We start from the raw sequence: 13294 nt of genomic DNA on the forward strand, positions 1-13294 counted from the left end.
TAAATTATTGAAGCAATATTGTTGTGTGGTAAAATCAAGTGTGATATACTTCTTTTACCGCAGATTCTATATTATTTTTTCTGAATTTCTTATACTATTCATGCTAAAAGACCATAAATGAATCACAAAGGCAGGATATTAAGAAGTATAGTATAGGATACTAAAAAAAGTGGAACTTTTGAATTGTAGACACGGGTACAGGACAAAGTCTGTCGGGTTATCTAGTATATATATATAAAATTATTGATTACTTTATTATTTGTTGCAATTAATAATAACTGTATGGCGGTGGTGTCTTTGGTGGTTGTGTCATCACCAGTACCTCGTACACGTCGTATTTTTCCTCTTTTCCACAAAAAGGGATGTAGCAGCACTTGTGACTCGGATGAACCTGTAATAAAAAAGATAAATATATATATATATATATATATATATATATATATCTTATATATATATATAAGGAGCTCTCGATAAAATTATTTGGTAAATCTAGAAAACGGCTAAACCGATTTGGTATTAGTCTTGAAAAAATTCGTGCTAATCAGTAGGTTGTCGCAAAGGTGAGATATTATTTCAAAATCGCGTTGAAACTTTACATTTTTAATTTGAACATTTTTGTAGAAGCATAATTTGAATAAAACAATGGACGGTGGCTAATACGTCAAATGTCAAATGTTTTTGACAGATAATGTTCAATTACGTTTAAAGGGATGTTTTACGTGAATATCATTTAATTATGATTAAATTGTAGTAAGTAGTTTTGTTCGTAGTTATATTTATACACAAAAACATTATTAAACGTTTTTGATCGCAAGTGTTACTAGAAACTCAAAATATCAACTTTTTTGAAATGTCAATATGAAAATGCACTTTTTGGCATATTTATCTCAAACACGGTGCTCTGAAAGATCTCATTTGTATAATTATATATATTCATTGGTATTTATAAAACATTTTCTAGGATATATTATTTTTTATTTATGTTATTTAAATTCAGAACCTGAAGAATTTAGTATCGATCAAAGGGACATTTTGTCAGTTATAATTTCCCAGAATTTATCTAAAAAATAGTATTTTATGAAGGTCCGGGGTTAAAAAGGTCCACCACCGATGTGTCAAAAACCATTAAAGTTAAGCATCGTTCAACAACAGTATTTGAAAGTAGAGGGAAATAGATGTTTTACCTTGATTCTTATGGCTTTGCTCTCGGGAGATAGTTGGGAATCTTTGAAAATCCATAACGGAAGTATTTCCTTTTGTTGTATTTTGGGTTTTTTGACTGTGATTTAGTTTACGAGACTTTAATATAAATTTTAACTACACGCTATTCAATTGTTTTATAAAATGTAATGTTAATTTTGAGTGAGATTCAACAGTTTTCTTTATGTAACCACTTTAAAAACTTACATCTGTGTGGGGCAAAAATGAACAACTGAACATTGACCATGGCTAAAGACTAAAAAACACTTGGATTGAATTATACCACATTTTTATAGAAAGTGTATAAAACTTCCAGCTTGATTGTATTAACAAAGTATGGACAAACGAATATTGTTAGTATGAGTTATATAATTCATTATTATACAAGTAGACTTTGGGGTTTATTGTGTTTATAATACCTCATTGTCTGTACCATTCAAACAACACATCCTTACACTCCTAAAATAAAGTATTCTTTTTTTATTCTTTAGAAATTGTTTAGAAATACCTTACTTAGCAAAACAACGTTTGCCGGGTCAGCTAGTATATATACATATATATATATATATATATATATATATATATTTTCTTTTATTTTTTCCGACTTACTTAAAAATTCAAAAAAATAGCCCAGACCAAGCACAGTCTAAGCGCCACTCTGGTGCAAATGTTTACCCGAGTGCGTTTAGACTGTTCATGTACTGGAGCACTTTTCCAATTTTGCGAAAACTATTGAAAGATGTGAAAATGCCGCCAAGCTAAGCACAGTATAAGTGAAAATGTTGCACAGAATTATTCGCAAATGCGTTTAGACTGTGACTATGCGGGAGCACTTTTTCAATTTTGTGCAAATTAGGCAACTATTTTTTTTAAATAGAATTCGAAATAAAATGATTTATGATTTACATTTGATTTGCTCACTCAGATACAACAAGATAGCAAAAATAATGAAAGTTACAGTATTTGTAATGATATATTTGAAAACGTTTAAAATTTCTCGAATATTTTATTACGGTACAGGAAGTTCCAGCAATTTGCCTTGAGGCACGATGCCATACACCACTAGTTTCTTTTATACCTTTCCGATGGTGGTGGCTCCTCGTGCGGTAACTCTTCCAGCATACAAAGTTTCTCCGTACAATGTTTCACCTGCAGGAAATGCATTTGGTGGCACATAACCATTTTGACAAGTGACCCATTTGTATTGAGGACGCACCAACATCTATAAAAGGAAAATTTAATATTAGAACGACCTGTGTGTACGAGTGTCAATGGTAAATAACATCCATTGTCGACTATTACTCGCGAGTGAAGTCATTTTGAATATTTCATTCAATTTCATCAGTAGAGTTTTTTTTTAATATTTCATCACTTTGCTCGTCAGTAAAGTCCTTTTCAATTTTTTAAAACATTTTGCTCGCCAGTAAAATTTCTTTTCAAATATTTTCTTTTATTTATTTATTCAGTTATTTATTTATTTTACAAGTCGTTAGTATAATGATATTATAATAAGGCTCATGTCAATATTTTGCAAATTTGATATAATTTAATTAACTATTAGCTATTTTATTACTTATTCATTAACTTCCCGAAGGAGAAGTTTATGTTTTCATCAAAAAATCCGAATCGCTAATTTTATGTTTTCTCGACGTTTCGAGCCATTCTGAATCGAATGAGACCAAATTTGGAAAAAGTATGTGTGTGTGTGTGTGTGTGTGTGTATGTATGTGTGTGTGTGTGTGTGTGTGAACAGATTTTTTGCCGTAAATCGACGTTTTCTCCAAAACGGTTGGACCGATTTCAAAAATTTAAAAGCCATTTGATGTATCTCGATGAGGACTATCGTCTCTGAGTTTTGTGCGGCGATCGGCCGAGCCGTTTCTTTGTAAATTGCAGAAAAGTGGAAAATTTTTCGTCCACGTTTTAGCCCGCAATTCTGAATCGATTCTGAAAATTCAAAAACCGTTTGATAGATATTGGTTGGGAATCGTGCTGATTAGTTTTTGGTAAAGATCGGCCGGGCCGTTTTCTTGTAATAAAGTTTTTAAAAAAAAAAATTTGACGATTTTTATGATTATTTTTTTGACGATAGATACCATAGTTTTCTAGGTCATACTAAAATATTACGGCCCTACGACTACTGGTTCAGCTTTAAAAATTCGTCAAAGTTTGCAAAAATCAGTATGGTCTTTTTGGCATTTGTCAAAATTAGACTTTTGATCGACGTTTTCTCAAAAACGCCTGAACCGATTTTGGAAATTTAAAACCATTTGATGTATTTCGGTGAGGACTATCGTTTGTCAGTTTTGTGCAACGATCTGCCAAGCCGTTTCTTTGTAATTTGAAAAAAAGTGTTGAACTATTCGTCCACATTTAAGCTCATTCTACCGAACCGATTTTAAAAAATCAAAAACTGTTCGAAAGATATTAGTTGGGAATGATGCTGATTAATTTTAGGTGAAAATCTACCGAGCCGTTTTCTTGTAATTAACTGTTGAAAAAAAGTGTTAAATTTTCGTCCACATTTAAGCTCATCCTACCGAACCGATTTTGAAAAATCAAAAACTGTTCGAAAGATATCATTTGGGAATGGTACTGATTAATTTTAGGTGAAAATCTACCGAGCCGTTTTCTTGTAATTAACTGTTAAAAAAAAAATTTAAGCCGTTTTTCATGGAACTTTTTTTGGCGATATACATCATGGTCTTATAGAACTTACTGTAATATTACGGCCTTACAACAAGTAGTTTAATTTTAAAAATTCGTCAAACTTTGCTAAAATTATTATCGTTTTTTTTAAAGTAGGATTGATGAAGTATATTATTTACACATTTTTTTGATCAAGTCGATTATTTACACATATCGGGAAGTTCATGTAATTTGCCTCAAGGCTAAATACCAAACCAACTAGTTTGAATTGTTTTTATGTTGTTGTAACCGTTTATTGAGGTTCTGGCTAGTTTTTTATTTAATTTATTTACTATAAACTTATTTATATTTAGTTAATTTTAATTATTTTTAAATATAACTAGTTTGTTTGTTGCAAGTATTTTTTAACAATTTAATAAGTATTTTAATGAGCTTTGCAATACTTTTACAAAATAATGATTTTGCTTAACAAATTTTAGGGTATTTTACGATATTTTAACTATAAGTGTCTTGTATTATAATTATTGTTATTATTCTTTTGCCAACAAACAGATAAATACTTTTACAATATAAGTATTTTCTTTCACAAATTTTTAGGTATTTTAATGAAAGAAATATTTTGTTTCACAATTTTTTAAGTGTTTTTGAATTATAAATTTTTAGTTAACTAATTAATAAGTCTTTTAACAATAACATTCATATGAAAATAATAATTATAATGACATTTTGCGTGTCAGTAGAGTCCCTTTTAATTCCTTTTCGATTTTTTTAGATATCGCCCTTTTCAATTATTTATTTTCAATTTTGCTCGTCAATAGATTCCCTTTTAATAATTTTTTCACTTCGCTCGTCAGTAGAGTCCTTTTTGATATTTTTACGTTTTGCTCGTCAGTAGAGTCTTTTTTTAAATATTTATTTTCAATTTTGCTCGTCAGTAGAGTCCTTCTCTATCTTTTACACTTTGGTCGTCAGTAGAGTCCCTTTCAATTTTTTTATCACTTTGCTCGTAAGTAGAGTCCCTTTCAATTTTTTTATCACTTTGTTCGTCAGTAGAGTCCCTTCTAATATTTTTTCACTTCGCTCGTCAGTAGAGTCCCTTTTAATATTTTTTTCACTTCGCTCGTCAGTAGAGTCCCTTTTTGATATTTCATCAGTTTGCTCGTCAGTAGAGTCACTTTCTTTCAATTTTTTTTTTAGCATTTTGCTTGTCAGTAGAGTCCGCTTTTAATTATTTAATTTGTATTTTCCTTGTCATTAGTCCCTTTTTATATATTCTTTTATATTGTGCTCGTCAGTAGAGTCCCATTCGATTTTTTCACATTTCGCCCTTTTCAATTATTCATTTTCAATTTTGCTCGTCAGTAGAGTCCCTAATTAAATATATTTTTAACATTTTGCTCGTCAGTAAAGTCCCTTTCAATTTTTTTTAACTTTTTGTTCGTCAGTAGAGTCTTTTTTCAAATATTTTCTTACATTTTGCTTGTCAGTAGAGTCCCTATTCAATTTTGCTCGTCAGTAGAGTTTTTTATCAAAATCGATATCCTTTTCTACATTTTGCTAGTTCTTTCACATTTTTATCAAAATTTAATACGTACATTAACATTTTCGCTACAAACTTTGTTTATACCCGACGCGAGTCGACCTGTGTGCGTGTTTTATTAGTAAATATCAAATTATTTTGGCATGTAGAAATTTGAAGAAAAATATAAATGAAATGAAAAATACTGAGATATTATAAACAAAAAATCAAAGTCGAAAATTGCATTAACACTTATTGAAAAATAAAAAATGAGAAAAAATTTAAATGTTCCGGAATATTGTCAACAAAAAAAGTATAATCTAATTCTAGATGGTGTTTCCTTGCTTGTTTATACGTTAAATACACCTGAACGCACAGTAATTAGATAGACATTTTTACAGCTTCACTAACCCGGAGCAAGTTTGAGATAGCGTTGCCATGACAACGCTATTTTATGATACAAAATTACCCAGTAAATTTTGTTATCTTGATTCTCACTGTCAGTTATTTCAAAGTATAATTTTCAATAATTAAATATATATATATATAAAAATAAGTCGGGTTTTCCTTCCTGACGATAAACCAGAACGCACGAACCGATTTCGACAACTTTGCATTCGTTGGAAAGGTCTCGGGCTCCGCAAGGTTTATAGCTAAGAAAATTAGTTGTGCATGGTATCGTGCCCTAATGCGAGCTGCTGGAACTTCACGCACCGTAATTAAAAATTCGAGTAATGACATTAGTGAGAATTATCAGAAATATGCTTGGTTAAGTCAACGAGCACATCTTGCCGCAAAGTATAATGATGTACACGCACTGAATTTCACCATCCAATAAAAAATTGCTGGCAATTTGGTGACATACCAATGATTCCGACTGGTCTTCCGTTTGACTTCAAACGATTGCAATTTCCAGTTCGCCTTGCGTTCGCAATAACAAGTTTCAAGGCCAATCGCTTAGTGTTTGCGGGATAAATTTCAAATAGATTATTTAGAAAATCATTGTTTTTCACATGGGCAGTTATACGTTGCCTGTTCCCGAGTTGGAAAACCATCCGCTTTGTTTGTATCAACGTCAGAACAAAAAACAAAAAATGTGGTTTACCAAAGAGCACTTCAATGAAACGGATAATTTGCGGATTCACTTTCATTTACTTAGAGAAGTTCAACTAAACAACACTTAATTTTTGTAATCGAAATAAATTCATTAGTGTTGTGTAATAAAATCAAATTTTTCCTTTTCAAATATAAAACAAACAAAAAAATTCTTCATTTTTCTCACGAAACCATCTGGTGGCGACACGGAGTTCGTCGGGTTTGCTAGTTAAATATATGTTCCAGTGTCATTTGTCCTCCTGTTTACCTGAAATTGATGCACCCTGATCTCCTTCCCGCAATACGAGACGTAGGCCGATCTCCTTCCAGGAATCACTTTGGCGGGAAGGATGTCGCCGTTGTGAATGGCCCGGCCCAAATAAATTTGGCTTCCGTCGACGTCACGACCGCCGACAACCCCGGTTTCGCATAGGGCCAGACAATGGTTGACGTCGGTTTCGACCCAGACGTGACCTGAAAAAGTTTCTTGGGGATGGATCGTTTGGTAAGTGGAACCTGAGGGAAAATGTAGATAGAAAGTTAGAAAATACATTTAAGGGAGTTGTTCTTTTTTTGTTACAAAAATTGCAAGGTATTTGTTTTCGTTTTTCTCGAAATGTATTTATCATAGAGACATGCGGTTTTTTTTAAACAAAAATTACAAAATCATAGAATATTAAAAAATGTTTCATGGTTATTTTTTTGCCGTCATTTTTCAACCAGGGGGCGCCAAAGTGGGCATTGCAAAATAGATCTCTTTTGCGGTGCCACAGATAAATCCGTTGCGCATCGCCTGAAACAAAAAAAAACGAAACTACGTTGAAGAAGAAGTTTGAATCCAGTCCCCCTACCAAAATGAAAGAAAAAAAGCAAGAAGGAAAAAAATGGCAGCTATTTAAAAAAAGTGTTAAAAAGGTCCTTTTTTTGGGGACGAAAAGCTTCGCAAAATTTTTTTGCGTAATGTTATCAAGTTGTTTGAGGTAGGTATTGCAGTGGTGAACAAATTAAAAAAAAATGCAAGCCGATCCAACTTGTAGTTTTTTTTTTTAATTTGTGGCACCGCATTGAAAAAAGTCAATTTAAGAAAAACTTATTTAAAGTTTTTAATATAATGTACTAAATACACCATTTAATTTAATGTACTAAATACACCATGGTGTTCAAAGATGCTGACACATTAAAAATGTCATGTGCATGAGGTATTATAATGAAAAAGAGAGCAGCTGGCATACAATAGCTCGCGGAGCGATAAAAAAACGCTTTCAGGGGATCATACATATAGAGATATATATATATCTACAATTTCGTCAAAAAAATAGATATTGAAATGATTTTTTTTTAAATAATTCTAAGGTTTTTAGCTTTCATAATATCAAAAAATCTCAAAATCGAAAAAAAAATAAATAAAAACCGAAGAACCCCCTTAAGGCAAATTGTTGGAACTACAGCTATCAAATAGTCTTTTTGACAAGTAATAAATGCATGATGTAAATTCAATTACATGATGTAAATTCAAATTCTTTGAATACTATCTAGAAAATTGCACAAAAATTTTTAGTTGGATATGTAACATCAATATTAACTATGCAAAGAATGATTCTAATTATTAAGTATAATTGCTGAGCTTATCTAACAAATTTAATTTAATTGTTGATAACAAGCAATAAACTAGTTGGTATGGTATTTAGCCTTGAGGCAAGTTACATGAACTTCCCGATATGTGTAAATAATCGATTTAATAAAAAAAAAAAGTGTAAATAATATACTTCATCAATCCTACTTTAAAAAAAACGATAATAATTTTAGCAAAGTTTGACGATTTTTTTAAATTAAACTACTTGTCGTAAGGCCATAATATTACAGTAAGTTCTAAAAGACCATGATGTATATCGCCAAAAAATGTTCCATGAAAATCGGCTCAAATTCTTTTTTCAACAGTTCATTACAAAAAAACTGCTCGGTAGATTTTTACCTAAAATTAATCAGTACCATTCCCAACTAATATCTTTCGAACAGTTTTTGATTCTTTAAAATCGGTTCGGTAGGATGAGCTTAAATGTGGACGAATAGTTTAACACTTTTTTTCAAATCGTCGCACAAAACTGATAAACGATAGTCCTCACCGAAATACATCAAATGGCTTTTAAATTTCTAAAATCGGTTCAGGCGTTTTTGAGAAAACGTCGATCAAAAATCTAATTTTGACAAATGCCAAAAAAACAATACCAATTTTTGCAAACTTTGACGAATTTTTAAAGCTGAACCAGTTGTCGTAGGGCCGTAATATTTTAGTATGATCTAAAAGACTATCTACCGTCAAAAAAATAATCATAAAAATCGTCGTTTTTTTTGTTTAAACTTTATTACAAGAAAACGGCCCGGCCGATCTCTACGAAAAACTAATCAGCACGATTCCCAACTTTATAAAATATCTTTCGAACGGTTTTTGAATTTTCAAAATCGATTCAGAATTGCGGGCTAAAACGTAGACGAAAAATTTTTCACTTTTCTGCGATTTATAAAGAAACGGCTTGACCGATCGTCGCACAAAACTGACGTCGAGATACATCGAATGGCTTTTAAATTTTTGAAATCGGCCCAGCCGTTTTCGAGAAAACGTCGATTTACGGCAAAAAATCTGTTCACACACACACACACACACACACATACTTTTTCCAAATTTGGTCTCATTCGACTCAGAATGGCTTGAAACGTCGAGAAAACATAAAACTAGAGAATCGGATTTTTTTATGAAAACAAACTTCTTCGGGAAGTTAATCAATAATTGTTTAAAATAATTTCAAATAGATTATTCATTATAAATACATACTGTGAATTTATATGTGCTTATTAAATTGGGCGACCAAAGTATTCTAAAAACAACTTATGTGTATGTTTCCAGGAAATTTGTTCAAATTTTATAAAAAATTTGAATTTTTTGGTAATTTCTAATTATTTTCAAAATTTTTATATTTTTTTCAAAATTGAGATAAAGTCCAACAGCAATAAAATCTGCAGTTATTTTCCTATCGAATCATTTTTTATCATATTTTTATACTTGCCGCTAGGGTACACATATTTAATAGAATATACCTGGTTTTCCTGGCAGGTTGTTCATAATTTCGCACTATTTTTTTGACATTATTAAATAAAACTATAAAAAAAATCGATGGATACAGAAACGTAGACGTTTGTGAACTGACATGATGATAAGATAAATATTTCCATGCTGTATTTTTGGATAAAGAGATAATAATCAATCGATGATAAATTGTGCATGCAGTATTAGATAATATTATATATTATATATATATATATATATATATATATTTATATACATATTATATATATATAATAGATATATTTTGTATGGAAACTGAGACGATATGTAAGGGCCTGTTTACATCAAATTTATTCAAAAAATTTATATGTGACTATATTAAACTGTTTTGAAATTTAGTAAACTTTATCTAGTTTCTGCTAAGCTAATAAAAAAAAGTGTACCGGGACAAAGTTTTTGAGTTATTCGTAAAAATGTAAGAAAATGTTCCGGAATTTTGTATGGAAAGCTTGAAACAATATGTAAAGGTGAGTTCACATGGGATTTATTCAAAATTTTCATAGAAGAGGATATTAAACTGTTTGAAGGAAAATTAAGAAAATTTTGTCTAGTTTCTGATAAGTTAAATTAAAAAGAGTGTCCCAGACGAAGTTTTTGAGTTATTTAATGTACAAGTGTCCCAAAACCGTATATTGTAAATATGCAAAATGCATTAGGGCGTGTTCAAACTATTCAAAATTCTTGTATCAAAGTGTATTAGACAGTTTATGTACAATTTTAGTAAATTTTATCTAGTTTCTGCTAAGCTAATTTAAAAATTATGCCCGGAGTTAAATTTCCGAGAAATATGAAAAAACGTCCCAAAATAACACAATACAGTCACTGTTCAGTTTCGATTTTTATCTAAGCCATAAAAATACATCATAAATGTCTATTTATTTTTGAATAAACTTCACTGCATTAAAGCTAATTAAAAAATTTCCATTTCATAAATCTCATCTTCATCATCTAACAATTTCACTAGAATCGACAGTAGATAACGTTATCTGCAAGCATAAAAACACGGCGGGGAATACAATTGATAACTTATCTTTTTTTTTATTTTAAAAGTGGAATTGCAGACTTGAATTCAACCTGTGTTAAATGTTAAAATGTTCACGAACCAAAGATTAGTGATAAAGTCGGTACCATTTCGCCAACCGAGTTCTGAGACATCGGATCCTCCGGGACATAAACGGGTAAAACATTTTAATAGAATATATTAAAATTAACTTCCCGTAGGGTAAGTTATAGTAATCGCAAAAAAATCGAAAATGAAAATTTTTATACATCTTTACGTTTCAAAGGTTTCTGAACATTTTGGCATACCTTAGAAAAAATTGATGTATGCGGTACGGAACGTTTCAGCAATTTGCCTTAATGAACAATGCCATGCACCACTAGTTAACTTCCCGTAGGGTAGTTATAGTAATGGGCCGAAAATCTAAGATGAATTTTTTTGCATTTCTCGACGTTTTGAAGGTTTCTGAACATTTCACTTGCATACCTCAGTAACTAAATGGATGTGTGTGTGGGTGTTTTGTGTTTTGTATGTCCGCATTTTTTCGTCCACGTTTTCGGGCGCACTCATCAACCGATTTAAATGATTCAAAAAAACATTCGATCCCTATTGATAGGAAGATGTGCTGATTAGTTTTTGGCAAAGGCAGGTCCAACCGTTACGGAGATACGGAGCAAAGAGCGCAGAAAGTACAAATCGAGTTTTTGAGAGAACGGGGCATCCGATTTGAATGATCTAAAAAGCATTTAGTCCGTAATGATGGGGAGAAGTGGTGATTACTATTTGGCAAAGGCAGGTCCATTCGTTTCGGAGATACCGAGCAAAATGTGCAAAAAATGGCGGTTTTTGAGAGAACTAAGTATCCGATTTGAATGATTCAAAAAACTTTTTGCTTGTTTTTACAAAATAATTGCTTTCGAAAAATAAATTTTGCTTAAATTTTTTTTTTCAAAACCTTTTTTTTGTAATTTTGGATTGAAAATTCAAAAAATCACCCAGGCTAAGCACAGTCTAAGCGCCACTCTGGTACAAATGTTTAACCAAGTGCGTTTGGACTGTTTATGCACTGGAGCACATTTACAATTTTGTGAAAACCATTGAAAAATGTGAAAATGCCGCCAATTATTGAAAGATGTGAAAATGCCGCCAAGCTAAGTACAGTATAAGTGACTATGTCGCACAGAATTATTTGCAAATGCAGATTAGACTGTGACTATACGGGAGCACTTTTTCAATTTTGTGTAAATTAAGCAACTAAACTATTTGTTTTGAAATTGAATTCGAAATGAAATGACAATTGTTAATGTAATAATTGATTTATGATTTACATTTGATTTGCTCACTCAGATATAACAATATAGCAATAATAATAATGAAAGTTACAGTATTTGTCATAATATATTTGAAAACGTTTAAAATTTCTCGAACATTTCATTACGGTACAGGAAGTTACAGCAATTTGCCAGAAGGCACGATGCCATACACCACAAGTTTTGTGTTGATTTGCATTAGAGGTGTAGGTATGCAAATGCGATTTGTTTTTGGACCGTCTAAAGGCCATAGTCAAAGCAAAGGGTGGTCATATCGAGCAAAAGTGAACTGTTTTTAAATTTTGAATTAATTTTACGCATTTCGTACTTTGAATCGAGTAAAAGTAATTTTCCAAACTTTTTCAATTGGTTACACTTCGAGTGCCGGACCCTGTAGTTTCTGTTAAGTTAACGAAAATAGAGTGACCCAAGCAAAATTTTGGAATACTTGGCAGAAATTTAAATAGTTTCCGTTAATTTCCCAGGTTGACACGAGCATCGACACATGTCACTCCCTAATGGAAAATGCAGTCAAGTGCGGGCATGATAACAATGGTCACGACATGTATTTGGGTCGTGCCCACCACGATGGTGATATTCTTCCTGCTAAAGTCATACCCCAAATAAGGGCCGCATTTGTATCTTACAACTGTGCCGAGATACCTGTGTCGAGTTTTCAGGTACAACTTATAAAACAATCATAAATTGATATGTTGATTATGTCAACTATTGCCACTTGTACCTAGTTTTTTTTCTAGATGCTAGTCCGACCAAAATATCATTGGATAAAGTCTCGAAACGGGCAAGTTCCTCTCGATGCTGTTGTGGCTGGGAGAACTTCTACAGGGGAAAATTTATATGTTGCCAGGGTTTCGGCTAATGGGGCTCTAACAGTAGGAAAGGTAAATATACGCATGTATGTATATATAACTAGTGGTGCATTGCATCGTGCCTCAAGGTAAATTGCTGGAACTTCTCGTACCGCAATTAAACATTCGCAAAATGATCAAAAATCAAAAAGAGTGTATTGATGTTTAATATCAATTGTTTCAAAAAGTTTCGAATAGACTATTGAAAATGCTATGGACGAATCCTAAAAGCTTATAAATTAGACGACGGAAAACATCGTGAGACTCTCTCATATTTCTAAGAACTAACGTAAGAACCAATAACTATATAATCTTCAAGAGAAGAGGCATATCGTATATATGCATAAGTAAAAACATTTCATTCGGAACTGTCGAGCATTTTTGAAGTTTATTGGAAATTTGGATTGTTTTATTTAAAAAAAATTAGAATTTTTTTTTAAATTTTTCATTTTTCGCATTGTAACAGTTCAATTTCCTTCATTTTCGTTTTGTTTGCGATTACTATAAATTACCCTACGGCAAATTAAAAAT

The 13294-nt window shown here is 31.5% G+C and overlaps 2 protein-coding genes across 2 annotated transcripts; one reads left to right on the plus strand and one right to left on the minus strand.

Annotated features, from left to right (window-relative positions):
- Positions 1-268: 268 nt before the first annotated feature.
- LOC113380251 lies at positions 269-9581 on the minus strand. The gene is made up of 4 exons (XM_026619610.1): positions 9557-9581; positions 6732-6979; positions 2279-2422; positions 269-391 (listed from the first exon to the last, which is right to left on the minus strand). The coding sequence occupies exons 1-4, from the start codon at positions 9579-9581 to the stop codon at positions 269-271; spliced, it is 540 nt and encodes a 179-aa protein (XP_026475395.1).
- A 1094-nt stretch (positions 9582-10675) lies between these two features.
- Positions 10676-12796, plus strand: LOC113380252 (the record flags this gene model as incomplete). Its single annotated transcript, XM_026619611.1, has 3 exons — positions 10676-10762; positions 12380-12574; positions 12653-12796. Coding segments are annotated over exons 1-3 (426 nt in total), but the record flags the coding sequence as incomplete, so codon positions are not given.
- Between the last annotated feature and the right edge of the window lie 498 nt (positions 12797-13294).

The sequence above is a fragment of the Ctenocephalides felis genome, unplaced genomic scaffold (assembly GCF_003426905.1).
Source record: "Ctenocephalides felis isolate EL2017-DRISC unplaced genomic scaffold, ASM342690v1 CF-g0.4_SCAFFOLD_01967, whole genome shotgun sequence".
Classification (NCBI taxonomy): Eukaryota; Metazoa; Arthropoda; class Insecta; order Siphonaptera; family Pulicidae; genus Ctenocephalides; species Ctenocephalides felis.

Excerpts from the sequence above, each read along its gene's own strand:
- LOC113380251 (XM_026619610.1), bottom strand. The coding sequence starts at position 9,581 with ATGAACAACCTGCCAGGAAAACCAG. Across the intron at positions 2,423-6,731 it reads TCAGGGTGCATCAATTTCAG|ATGTTGGTGCGTCCTCAATA; the intron begins GTAAACAGGAGG and ends TTCCTTTTATAG. Across the intron at positions 392-2,278 it reads GAGCCACCACCATCGGAAAG|GTTCATCCGAGTCACAAGTG; the intron begins GTATAAAAGAAA and ends TTTTTATTACAG.